Raw genomic sequence first — 13,988 nt, 5'->3', positions numbered from 1 at the left:
AACGTTTCGTCGATGTGGCATGTAGTTGCGCAGCCTCACTGCAACGCCCGCTCATCTCTCTGAAGCAGGGTTTTGCAGCAGCGGACCATTTCACCAATGCGACCGCCTAGCGCGACATGGTGACAACTTTCACATTAACGCGGTTCCTTTCGTTTTTTTTTTTTTTTAATAACCAAAAGACCACGTTCGCGTTCGTAGCATATTATCTTTGCGCTGCTAATTTTTTTTATACCGGGTGTCCCAGCTAACTTTTGCCAAAGGTTAAAAAATGCAATATTAAAGGCAGGCGAGTGAAATCAGTTGCATATTGCGGACAGCCACCTTGCGCACTACAGACATTTTTACAGCAAAGGTTTTATGAAATCATTTCAGCGGCCGTTTTAGCGCCGTAGTTGTCCGCCTCCGCCGCCGGTGTCCGTAACCACTATCGCTCGAAAAAAAAAAAAAACGGAAGAAAAAAATTCCAGGATGGAACGAGGTTCGAACCTGGGCCCTCTGCTAGGGAGCTCAGTATTCAACCTCTGAGCCATGCCGGTGCTTGACACTGCTTTGCAAAAAGGTCCTATACAGGCTTCATGTCGGGAAGGAACCACATTAGCATATGCAATTAGCGTGGTAGGAGTAAAATAAGCACCAAGCGTCGCACAGCGCGAATTCTGTAACCAGGCATTACACAATGCGAATTGCGCAACGAGTAGGTTGCTGAATGCTTCCAACCCATTACAAAGGTCTCCGCCATAATTCATCGTCATCAGGTACAGCATCAACAAAGTGCGCATAATGCCTTACATGCGTTTAGCAGGTACCATGGCTCTCCGTAGAATGACGAAAAATGGCACAGTGCCTGCTGCCCTACTTCTCAGTAAATTACAATGATTTATAGCGTAGTGGGTTCCTCGGAAGTGCACTTGTATTGGTTGCCAAGGAAGCCCATAAGCGCATGATCCATTTCCTCGAGGTCTCAGTAAAGTTCTTCGCCCCCCCCCCCCCCGTCTCTCTCCCACGTCAACGTATGTTATACAGCATGGCGGGACAGGGAAATAGCGACCGGGCGTCACCCAATGCAAATTACATAACTGGTGGGCCGTTTAAAGCTTCCAACCCATTACAAAGGGCTGAGCCATAATTCTTCATTGTCGTCAGTCGTCGCGTCAACAAAGTGCACATAATGCCTTACAGACGTGTAGCTGGTGCTTCGCTTCTCCGCAGAATGACGAATAATGGCTTAGTAGGCGCTTCCAAACTTCACAAAAATTGTGATTTATGGCGTAGTGGGTACCTTGCTAGTGCACTTGTATTAGTAGCCCCAAGAGAGCTTACAACGGGCTCTAGAAACGCCGCTCTTCCAGCTTTCGCTGCGACTGTGCTGCGGTTTCAGCGCAGGCCTGGCGTTTTCTTGTTTTGTAATTAATTAATTTGTTAATTAGGATTGTTAAACTAAATGGCTAAATATTGACTTTAGGCAGGAAATGGGATTTGCAAAGTTCGACAGCGTCTTCACAAACCCCCTCTGCATTATTTGCGATTAAGGAAGTCTCACGTGTACCATTTTTGCAAGCTGCAAAGAAAGCCCGCGAAATATAAGAAAAATGAAGTGACTAACGTATTCGCGCGCCGCGATCGTGCTGCTCTCAGCCGTGGTTTGAGCGAATGAAATCAGCTGCGGCCACGACTCGCCGGCTCCGTCGCAGTTGCAAATCCAATTTCTTGCCTGAAGTCGATATTTAGCAATTTAGTTAAATACTCCTAATTAACTAATTACAAAACAAAAATTGTCTGTACTGCGCAAGGTGGCTGTCAGCAATATGCAACTGATTTCACTCTCCTGCCTCTGATAATGTATTTTTTTAAACCCCTGGCTAAATGTAGCCGAGACACTCGGTATGGTTAAGCAGAGAGAGTTCTGGTCAGTTAGCTCTGTGTGTATCAAGCTCGCACATCTTTAGATGAATGAAACGTTCGCCCAGGGCGCTGCTCCGTATTAGATAAATCAAATGAAAAGCTGCAGGGCTTGGCGTAACTGATGAAACGTACCATGGAGGCACTCTAGAGACTGTGTACAGGCACGCGCCTGCCCGAAAGCCCGGGTCGGACCCGGCCCACAGATAGGGCCATACAGCATGCCATACAGTTAATCTGGCGGGCCGGGCTTGTGTCCGAGCATAGGCGTGCACACAGTAGAGAAGCGAAAGAAAGGAATGGGGGGGGGGGGGGGGGGGGGGGGGGGGGGGGGGGGGGCGCGCCTACCTCTGTTAGACTGTACCTCTGTGCACTACTTTCTGATCGTAAGGGCCTTCATGGCAGGGGGTCGAGAAAGGGCAGGCCCCTGCCGTGAAAGTTTGCCCCCTCCCCCATAATGGAGAACCCTGCGCACGCCTATGCGCCTGAGCCTGACTTTTCAGTCCAAAATCCAAACTGGCACTCAACATCCACAAGGAAGATTACCCAAAACCACAACGGCTGACATTAAGTGGGTGTTTGCAGTTTTCCTTGCTTTTGTTTGGAGCCACACGATGCGGGTCGGTCGAGTTTCAGAATAGAGGAGTCATCTGGCCAAGCAAGCATATCGATGTTATCGGGCACGCGCCAGCAAGCTACGCGATATAGTAGATAACGCTGTGTGTCAGGCAGGCCCGTAGCCAGGAATTTTTTGCGGGGGGGAGGGGGGGGGGGCACTTGCTGAAGGTCTTGACTATTTGATAAAAACACCTTTTCATTAATTATTTTCGGTAAAACACCACCCTCCATCAGAATTTCGGGAGCTCCCAGGCCCTCCCGAAATTCTGGCCTCCCCCCTCCCCCTGGCTACGGGCCTGGTGTCATGCGAAAAGGAAATAGCAGGTGAGAGCACATCCGCACTTCACGATGCGTCTATAACAACATCTCTCGCTTGCGCCTGCGCGATAGCAATGGGCCGCGTCACTACCGAAGATATGTTAGCATTCTGTTACCATGTAGTGTACTATTTCAAGGACGTGTTAGAAGGCAGGCACGTTTACCTGCCGTTGGTCTGGCCGGGCTCGATCACAAAATTAAGGCGCGTGTAGATCTCTAAGGCACACAGATCCCCGCTGTGCTCCATATCAGAAGATATACTACAATGGCAATATATATATATATATATATATATATATATATATATATATATATATATATATATATATATATATACGTGTACTCACGTACAACATTTCCGCCTTGGTAAGCCACTTAGCTCTGAGCGAAACGTCATACGCGATACTCCTACAATGTGTTGTTAAACAAAATGTTCACACTGAATGACAACAATTTCTTGTAGAAAATATGTGAAAATTTTCATTATATCTCCCACGTTCTATCTTCTTTGGGCGTCGAGAGTTGTGAGAAGGTCCACCTGTAACAAAATCACAGAGGGGTCCATCTTTGACCTTGAAGTCGAAGGTGACCAAGCTACTTAATGCACCATAAATGAATTTTTCAGCTACATCACTACATGTTAATGACATCACACGGGCAAGCTTAATAAAGGTGTCTATTCAATCTGACTGCAAATACACAAAATAGATGCAATCAGTGTGAACCATGATTCATACTGTTGCCTTAAGTATTACTATACTGTGCAAGTAGGAACTGGAGAGAAATCGCAAGTGAAAAAGTGATGCATCTCTCCTTGTGGTGGTGACGCATCTGAAGTATATAAAACAAGAAGATTTATTTCATGAAAAAAAAAATCTTAATGATTATACTTTTCTTCTTGTGGGGCATCCTTTTTGAAGGAATGGCAATTGCTGCAGACACTAGCGAACGAAAGAAGTGGAATTTTTTTGAGCGGCTCGTTTGTTTGACACAACCAAATGAATCTAACAGACAATTAGACTGAGGATATCATAGGGGACATTAATTGTTGTCCTTAACTGTAATGTAGTAATTATGACACAAGTTGAAATGAATTACAGTGGAAGAAAAATCCGTTTCCGACGGTGGAATCCGAACCCACACCCTTACAATTAGGCGGTAGAGCATCGGATGCGTAATTCGAAGGTTGTGGGTTCAGATTCCACCCACAGAAAGGATGAGTTTTTGTCCACTTGAATTAATTTAAGTTTATACCATAATTACTACATTAAAGACAACAATTAATGTCCCCTAAGCTTTCCTTGGCCTCATAGCCTGTTGGATTCATTTGGCAGCAGACACTAGCTGTCACACGACCATTATAAACACGCTCATATAGGGTCTTCACCTCATTACGGTGTTCTTTTTTGTCATCCTTTTTTTTCCTGGAGCAGTGCAGTCATTCTGGTAAGCAATAATTCACACTTTTACAGTACAGAAGCCCAGTGCACACCAATTAGCACTTATTTATATCAAAGTAGAGGAGAGCTCTATTATTACCACAATGCACCACAGCAATACATCAGTGTTAAAGCAATGTTTCTGTATTTCGTGTTTTCTATGTTCCAGTCTGCAGCTAGCATGTTTTTTTTTCCTTCTTTAGATTTTCATAATGCTACTCTCCTCTGAATCACTCGACTAAAATCACGGAATGGCCCAACTGCAATACCAATTATTTAAAAAAAAAAGGAGTTGGCATGATATTCATGCAAAAATGTATGAAACGCACGAATACGGCATGTGCAGTCCAGTAGACTTATACCTTCGCGGACACATATCGGCTCGTGTTTATGTCCTAAACTATCAAGTGAAGTAATGCTGCAGGACTGCGGAAATATACACTATCGAACTGACCTCTTCTTTCATAGTGGATCAAGTGTCATGACAATGCCGAAACACTTAACGGTGACAAAGTGATCTAGTGAAGGCCAGGTAGGTAACCTGTGTTTTTGCATAGGGTGCCGACAAGGATCGCCTAACCATAATGTGAAACTCGTGTGACCTACATTTTCTTCATGCCCTTTGCTACAATTCTCTTTGACATTTGGCAGAACAATTTCCTCGAGGCAGCTCTTAAATACAGAGCTTCCTCGAGCTCTACCTGTGTTATATATTTGGCACCAAATGGCACTGAACTTTATCAATCATTGTTATTAACAAAGCGAGCAGGACATTGGTTTTTTGGTACGCTAATACGCTTGCATGTGCCATTTATAAAATTCCCTAATAAAGAAGCTAAAAGAATATTGAATGTCTACCAGATATTCTGCCACAATTACCAGACAATGGAGGGATGCAGAGGCCATGGACATGGCTGGTATCAATTTTGAATATCGCCTCCGAAGATGCGAGCTTCAACAAGATTTTATTCATGATGCAAAAGCTGAACTTGCTCTCTTACTGCAATGAAGTGAGCAAGTTAAGCCTTTGCAAGTTGGAGGTTAACTAAAGTTGATACCAATTTTCTTAGTTCTAAACTATGATCTCATTATGAAAGATGTCATAGTTGGGGATCATTATGAAGGATGTCGTAGTTGGGGATTCTAGATTAATTCTGAACACCTAGGAAATCTATACACAAGAAATCGTGCAGCTGCAGTTGGATTGAAAATGCGAAATCAGCAGCATAATGCCGTAGGCAGTGATCTAACGGTGGGCGAGATGGTAGCGGCTATCAAGTGCCTTCTAACAACATTTCTGAAACATGACACGAGCAGCCTAAATAAGTTAACAGCATGCCCGCAGATCCAATTAGCCCACGTTTCCCCCGCGGTGACATCACTGCTACCCTCGTGTAGCCAACATATATCACTGTTGTGATAAAATTTGATGCAAGGATCATTCCAGCATTATACCACACATATAGAATAAATTCGGCAGGAGGGGATGTTAAGGTTTTCAGACGGAGGAGGCTACCATGGACTAGTATGGACCCTCCCATGGACCAGTACGGGGACCCCTTGTAGCTGACACCTCTTCCATCAACAGATATTGACATTATTTGCTGCAAACGAATATGCAGCCCAACTCTGTCATAAGCAGAAAGGATGATTTATCCCGTCAAGTGTTTGTGCTCCTAATAAAATTTTGCCCCTGAAAGCACTATCTTGCTGAAACAAGCAGACAAAGCTTGCATTGGTGACTTCATAGTAAAGAACACCTCTGTCTAACGAACGGTTCCTTTGAAGTGCTCATGAGAGGATTTTAACACGAGCATGACTTCACTAAGCAGCAGCTGCTCATTAATTTTACAGCACCAAAAGTGCAGCAAACAATAAAAAAAAACACATTTGAGCTTTCAGAAAGCTTTCCACATGGCTGATTAGAAAGGCCAAACTTAACAGTACACATATTGCATTTACATGAGGGGCTTGCCTGCTCATTTCATATTCACTCCACCAAGCATGATGCCGTAAACTAGGCTTTGCTGTAAAGGAAGGCCACATTTGATGCTAGCAAATGTTTGTGCATGCATATGTGTGATAACTTCGTTGGTGACCACTTGTGTGCCTCTTGATCACAATCATCCACAAAATAGTTTACCTCAAATCATTTGGAAGTGAAAAGAATCTCCAGCCATTTCTGTAGTGGTTTGCACATTGGTGCACGCAGCGGCCAAGCATGTTTTTTTGAAGAGTAAGGAGACCAATTTATTGCGAGAGGTTACTACAACCCACATCATGTGCTATTTCGGTCGTGTAAGCACCTCCATAGAGGACACGGTGTTAGAATAGGTTAGGTGTACCGACGCTCGGCCTCCGCCACGCAGCGTTCCCGCCGAACACGGAGACGCGTTTCGCATTTTTCCGACAGGCAGCGCTGGGTGTATCGAGGCTTCAGGTCAGCCGCTTCAACGGGGGCCGCGTCGCTTACAAAGCTGCATTTGCGACAATTCTTCAACTGCTGGCCGTTCGTTTTTTATCAGGGTAACGACACATATCACTCTGATTTGAAAGTAAATGCACATCAAGAAAATTCAGTGGCAGTAGCCAACAGATGGAAACACATAGGAAATATAGCTTCTGCGAACAGCGACAATGAGTGTACAGGTGAACACGAATTTCAAAAATATTTTAGCTCGTGCACAAATAATTCCACCGTGGCAAATTGGCTGAGGCCGCCGTGACGAACTGGCTTAGAAATCACTGGGTTAGCAGCCGAGCACCTTAGCAACTGATCCACCGTGGCGGACCCGAACTGGGTTAGTCAAATAGAAAAAGATATTCACTGAAAACGAAAGCGCTGTTGTGTGTGTGTGTGGGGGGGGGGGGGGGGGGGGGGGGGGGGGGTTGACGTTTCACTAAATAATGGTTGTCAGAAGGAAGGAACACTCTTGACAATGGTAGGTTAGAAATTCCTCTCATGGGTTGTCGTTGTGCATGCCCCATATCGGATGATGCTCGGCACGTGTAAACTTAAGTTTACACGCGCTGGCTGGCGCGTGGTAATAAAGGTTGACGTACGTTTAACGACTAATCCATCATGGCTCACCATGTGCCATTCTGATTGTGCCTTTCGTTATTCGTCACAGACATGCTGTTTAGATCTTTGTGCCCTGCTGTGGGTGCACAAACGTGAAATGGTCGTGCTCGTTTCCTTTTCAGCTTCCTAACCATTTGCTTTCCAGTTTCTTCTTTCGGGAATGACAGGAGTTGAGAGTGACACCATATTCCGTGACGTCACTGTCTGAGCCGTTAAAACTAACTCGCCAAACCAGACGAGGCCCCATTCGTGCACATACGCTCGCCAGTCGAAACGCCTGCCACCCAAATGCTAGCCTATTTGAAATAGTTTATCCTTGTTCATCAAGTCCTTATTTACACAACTTATATTGTCCAGATGGGCAAGAAGTGCTTTGTGCCGCGATGCAACTCGGGCTACAAATCGTGCTCGGAGAAAGTTTCCCTTTTCGCTGCTCCGAAGGATAGTGACCGCTTGAAAGTGTGGCGACATGCTATTCCACGGAAGGATCGCGAGTTGCAAACAACAGATTTTGTTTGTGAAAAACATTTTGACGCGCGATTGGTCACCAAATCATGGGAAGCGCTATATAAAGGAAACGTTCTTGTCAGTGCGCCGAGGAAGGCGGCTTTGGCAAAAGACGCCATCCCAACAATATTTCCTGGATGCCCGAGCCACCTAACCAAGACTGTGAAGAAAAGGAAAGCACCTGCGACCCGTGTTTGCCTTCCCGCAAAGAAACGCTGTGTTAGTGGTGGAGATTCATCAAGCTCAACTCCTGCCATCGAGGAGTCATCGCTGGATAGTCGAGGCTCCGATACCGCCCTCTCTGGAATTGCCGAGGCGATCTCAGTTTCCTGTGCCACCACTGCCAACTGCAGCACCGAGGCCACTGTGTTCGAGCCAGGTGCAGAACCAGGTACTGATGATATCCTTAAAAACTCTGAATCAGTCACTCTGCCAACTGCAGCTTGGGCACATCATAAAATAAATATCGATGGCCAGAAAACGGTAGTGTTTTCAGAGATGCACGTGTCTAATGCTGCATTCGTGGCTGCGAATACAGTGTCTTGTGCTGTGGGAATGGCTGCGGAAGTCGAAGGATACAACTACTATGCCGCTCCTGTTAATCACATATATCCAAGAAAAGTCGTGAGCTTCGATGAGGCACTGAATATCAACATCGCTTTTTTGGGCAGGCGAATAGCAAAAGAACAACTCGGATTTCATGGAAATATCCGCAACATAGCCGATATTGAGACGCTGATTTTCCTTGTGCACAACGTTCGTTTATGCAATGGAGGGCCTTACTCTAAAGAATATCCGAACGCACAGCCTTCCAGCGCTTATGTTGATGTAACAAGCCGCTGGAGACACAACCAATGTGTCCTTCTGCTGCAGTCGGACGCAGCTTCATGCCAAAGATGTCAGAGCCTTCAAACCACACTTCGTCTTCACGAGAAGCGCAGACTAGACAAGGAGAAACAAAAGCGGCCTATGCGATATTTCCGATTGTCGAGTCTTCGAAAGACTGATGTGGTGACTTTCAGAAGAGCGCAGTATTCATTAAAGAAGTCTGTTGATCGTCTTAAGAAGAAAGTGGGTTCTTTGACATCCCAACTTAAGTCCTGCCAAGAAAAGCTGTCGACAATGTCGGAAGAGTCTCTTGATGACAAGCTCAGCGGTTTAAACATTCCTGAAGGTGAAGCGACTGTTATTAAAGAATGTTTAGCGGCTGCGAAGTGCACCAGCAAGAAGAATCGGCGCTACAGCGAAGAGTGGCTCCTACTTTGCCTGCTCTTGCACATTCGTAGCCCGTCAGGCTATTCCTTTCTGCATGATAACAACGTATTGCCCCTTCCGTGTGTGTCAACAGTGCGGAAATACCTCTCCATGGTGCGTGTGAAATGTGGTTTTGACACTCGTTTTTTTAGTGCGTTCAAAAAAAAGCTCTCAACAAAAGACGCTTTTCGAAGACATGGAATTCTGGTGTTTGATGAAATTAACGTTCGCAAAGAATTGCGGGTGAACTCCAAAACAATGACTTATTCTGGACATGCAGACTTCGGAAATGAAGCTGAAGCGCCGAAGCAGCTAGCCGATCATGGACTTGTGTTTGCATTCCGTTCTTTTGGTGAGAGCTACTCCCAACCCGTGGCTGTTTTTGCAAGCCACGGCCCTACAAAAGGAACTGTGTTGTCCCAGCTTGTATTGAAGGCGATACTCCTTCTTGAAGATGCAGGCGCATTTGTCGATGCGATTGTGTGTGACGGTGCCACGACCAATCGATCCATGTGGAAGCACTTTGGTGTAACTGGTGCTTTAAATGGTGCAAAGAACTATTTTGTTAATCCTGTGTGTGAGGAACGAAATGTTTATCTTTTTTCAGATGTGCCACATCTAATCAAGTGCGTGCTAAACCGGCTTCTGAAGCAAAAGCTATTCTCTCTAAACGGCAGCCGCGTGATGTGGTCACACTATGACAAACTTTACGTAGTCGACACCAAGGCCGAAGGCATGTTGAGGGTTTGCCCAAAACTTTCTTTCTCACATGTAAACCCAAGCAACACCGAAAAAATGCGCGTGAAGCTTGCAACGCAGCTGTTCAGCCTCAGTGTGGCAAACGGTTTAGAATTTTACTCACAGAAGGGATCGCTTGGCTTATGCAATGTAAAAGGGACAGTTGATTTTACGGTAAGGATGAATAACCTGTTCGATGCCTTCAACCGCAAGCACCCCAAGGAAGGCCTCAGAGAAGGAAGCAAAGATTTCAGCATCCTAGAATCAACATTGCAATGGCTGAACAACTGGGAGAAAGATGTCAAGCTAGGTAAAGTAAATCCTCACAACTTCCTGTCTCAATCAACTGCTGAAGGTATGCGAGTAACAATACTTTCTACAATTCAGCTTTCAAAGTATTTGTCAGAACAGTGTGGCTTTAAATATGTAAATATGCTTTAAATATGCTTTAAATATGCAAACAGCTAAATTCAACCAGGACGTCCTTGAAAAATTCTTTGGCGTCATACGCCAAGCAAATGGTCAGAATGACCACCCTTGCTTACCTACGTTTTTGCAGTTATATAATATGCTTTCAATATATAGCCTTGTGAAGCCGCCAAAATTTGGCAACTGCCAAGTACAGATTAGTGAAGAGCCACGCCTTTTGAGCCTCTCTGACCTAACGTCAGCATTTCAGGAATCTGCTCCTCTAGAGTCGCGTCTGGAGGGACTGAAACAGAAACTAGACGGCTTAGTGGAAGAAAAAGCTGAGTGTGAGAATGTCTTTTCGGATATATCCTCGTCAGATAATGTGACCGACTGTATAATTTATTATGTGGTAGGATTTTTGTGCAAGAAGATATTGAAGAACACCAGTTGTCAACAATGTCGCAATGGCTTGGCAGCTACAAGTAATGCAGCGTCGAAGCCTGAAGCTGCATTAGTAGCCTGCAAGACGCGAGGGGGACTGGTACACCCGAACACTTGCCTGTTTATGTTCTTAAAGGAAGTTGAAGCAATATTTTGCAAACATGCTGGAGAAAAGCACGCATATGACATGACAATAGACTATGTAGTAGAAAATTCCATGTTATCATTTCCCTGTCATGAGCACAAGGTGGATGTTATGTCGAAAGTGCTTCATTATTATGTTGGAGTCAGGATGAGGCAATACTGTAAGCAGCTGTGGAAGGTTGAAGCAGACAAGACGCAGAAGCTACGAAAGCTTTCGAAGCTTGTCTAGTGTGTTGTGGCTTTTATCCTGTCAATGCATGTTGTGCTGGTACAGATGATGCACTGTCGAATGAATAAAGTGTTTTTTTCTTTTTACTACCACCTTGAGTACCATCCTACATTCTTTCGTATCATTTAGCCGCACCACACAGTACTCGAGCTAAAGCCGCTTTTTCAGGCAAAATATGTAAAATTCGTAGATCGTGCCAATACTGTGATAAAATTCTTGGCGCACCGTAACCTATATATCTTGCAGTCTGTTTATTTTGAATATATCAAAGAGCGGCCATCGGTCATAAGCTGTCGCCCACTTTATTGCTTTCGCTTTCAATCCTGCATTTTCGACCTGGGAGCGGCGCGTCACGTGCTACTGCACGCCTTGAAAGACCTAAATAGAGTTATTCTATTCCATTGCATTAAAGCATTCGTTTTCTCGCAGATGTTTACGGAATTTGCAAATAATCGGTTCGTAATAAAAAATTCTGTAGGGTCACTTGATCTCATATGCGAAATGCCCCTTACGCATGGGACCTGCTCTTTATATGATGCTGACCGCAATACACCAATTATTCTTTCGAGGGCAAACGAAGGGTGAATTCAACACGCGCCACGCAACTGCATATTTACTTTTGTAGACAAAATGCGGGAACAATCGCCTAGGCCACGGTCACGGTGTTAGAATCCACGGTGTTGCCGAGGCCGAATGTGGTGTTTATGAGCTTCACGCCGCATGCCGAACCGTCATGCGTAAAACATTACGAAGTCTTTATATTTAACATATGATATTACACTGCCACACAATCCTCACAGGGCCTTGCGACATCGCTAAACACGCTAAAACACCGAATGTTAGAAGCGTCAGGTATGCGCTGGGTATAGCCAGGCGGCCTCCTACGGCCTCCGTCCCGCGCGCGCCTCCTTCCGGCAAGAAAGGGAAAGAGGTCCCCGATTTCTCCTCACTCCAATGCGCCATCGCTCCACCTAAACTATTCTAACACCGTGATAGAGGACAAGCCAGAAATCGGCAGTCGACACAGCACTAACCCCTTTATAGTCAATGTCGTCAAAATTGCACGGAGTGGTGGGAGAGGAAATCAAGGCACCCTACTATAACGATGACCTTTACTGGCGTCAACTTTGAAATGGGGCGGCGAGAAATAGTCACCAAGCCTGCTGTGATTTTCAATCAAGTTTCACTACATCTTACTGCAGTGTAGCATTTTGCCTATCTCTTCTCAAACATTTTCTTTTTCATTAAAACCTTTATAGTATTGTACAGTGCTCACAGAATGAAACAGGACGTCTAAATTTCAGATGTGACGTGGTATGTGTGACAGCTCGAGCTAATCACGTCACGTCGCTATGATTCTGGCCGCTAAAGCTGATGTTCACTCGGACATACGCATAACAGTCAATATTTTGTCAATGCGATACAACTAAGGATGGCGAAAACATAAGTGCATACATTACTTAGCCCTGAATTGAAGTGTTTCATTCCATGAGCACAGTGCAGTTACCTATGCCTGTGATAAGCGATTCTTTTCTTCCTTTTATTTCCCACAATACTTTAAAATGCCTCTTATATTGATTGCTGACCAGTTAATGCTATCATCTGCTCTGCACCCCAGTGTTTCTAGAAGGGAGATGCTAAGTGGGAAGCATTTGTTGGTGAACCAAAGGTGCTTTGACTGTATCTATCGAGCCTCCTATATCATGATGCCGCTGTTGTTTCAATGATTCGGCTAATATTGGAATGTGCATTGTGGCTGAATGTTTATATTTATACATTTATTGAAAAACAGTGTTCTGTGGGTAAAACTGCAACAGATTCTTTGATAGTATTATCAACTGTGGCCTGTTACCAATATTAATATTTTGACAAAACAAGCATCAGCAGCCAGAGAAGATATGCAGGTTCAGCTGGATGAGCAAGCGCGTGGTATTGGAGTAGGTGTTACATTCCATCAGTGCACTACCAACGTTCCTGTCCAAAGTGTGCTTGATGCGGAACGACGATGCAGAATCTGCATGCCATGCACGCTTTACAAAGGCACGCGGCATGTTCTCTATATCGTGACAAGGCATAGTTGACACATTCATTCCATCGTCGTTCGATTAACTTGGTATACACCAGAATGGGCATGGCATGACAAGCATGTAAGATAAATGATATCAATGACAAACAAAATGTCACTGCAGTCATTTCTTTATTTGGTATGTCAAATATGCATGTCATGATATACATGTCATGACATATACCTTATTTACTCGCGTAATACCAGCACTGATGAGTTAACCGTCAACTAGTGTTGCCCCAATGTTTGCTAGAGCTTGGCAATGTTGGCTGTCCATTCTGCTAACAATGTCATAAATAATGCATAGGAACTGCTATGCCTCTGCCTGACTCTTATAGTCTAGTGTTGCTCAGCTGCGCCAGAAGGTGCCGACGGACGTTGTTCACTTTTAGCAGCCCAGCATTGCTCAAACCACCTAGAATGCACTGATGAATGCTGGCTACAGCAGGCATATCAGTGCACCAAAGTGCTCATTTTGCACCGAAGTAACATGCGTCTGCTCTCGCTCCCAAGTGCTGAAATACTACATTAGACTTGCATTTAGGCATAGCCAGCGTACCAGGTAAACTCGCGTCGCTCACAGAACTACTCATTTACAAAAGATATCGGTCTGCCTCATAACGCTTAATATCCCCGTCACACGGGCACCTGTGAACTCCGTTTTAACTCCCTCGTCTTTTCCTCGAGGGAGATGGGGTTCATGTCACACGGTCACCATTTCGCTGAGGAAGTTAAATGGAGTTTTTGGTGGAGGAAGTTCGGTTATGCCCATTTCGGCTAGATGGAGTACTCTCGTTCCCAGCCAGCTACTGCTACGCTGAAAACCGCACTAGCAAAATCGTC

General features: G+C 45.0%; 2 protein-coding genes across 4 annotated transcripts in view; one reads left to right on the top strand and one right to left on the bottom strand.

Annotated features, from left to right (window-relative positions):
• Window positions 1–3,288: 3,288 nt before the first annotated feature.
• LOC119375454 (phosphatidylinositol-3-phosphatase SAC1) overlaps window positions 3,289–13,988 on the bottom strand; it is a 53,936-nt gene continuing 43,236 nt past the window's right edge. For all 3 annotated transcript variants that reach the window (XM_037645633.2, XM_037645640.2, XM_037645646.2), the window contains one exon: window positions 3,289–3,373. In XM_037645633.2, coding sequence (XP_037501561.1) covers window positions 3,335–3,373 — 39 coding nt within the window. In that variant the 3' untranslated portion in view covers window positions 3,289–3,334. The remainder of the gene's footprint in view (window positions 3,374–13,988) is intronic.
• On the top strand, window positions 7,183–11,172 carry LOC125756279 (uncharacterized). Its single transcript, XM_049410749.1, has 2 exons — window positions 7,183–10,672; window positions 10,706–11,172. Exon 1 carries the CDS (start codon window positions 7,714–7,716, stop codon window positions 10,294–10,296), a length of 2,583 nt encoding a protein of 860 aa, XP_049266706.1. The 5' UTR covers window positions 7,183–7,713; the 3' UTR covers window positions 10,297–10,672; window positions 10,706–11,172.

This window comes from Rhipicephalus sanguineus, chromosome 1 (genome assembly GCF_013339695.2).
Source record: "Rhipicephalus sanguineus isolate Rsan-2018 chromosome 1, BIME_Rsan_1.4, whole genome shotgun sequence".
In the NCBI taxonomy this organism is placed as follows: domain Eukaryota; kingdom Metazoa; phylum Arthropoda; class Arachnida; order Ixodida; family Ixodidae; genus Rhipicephalus; species Rhipicephalus sanguineus.
This window is presented reverse-complemented; position numbering and strand designations above follow the sequence as displayed.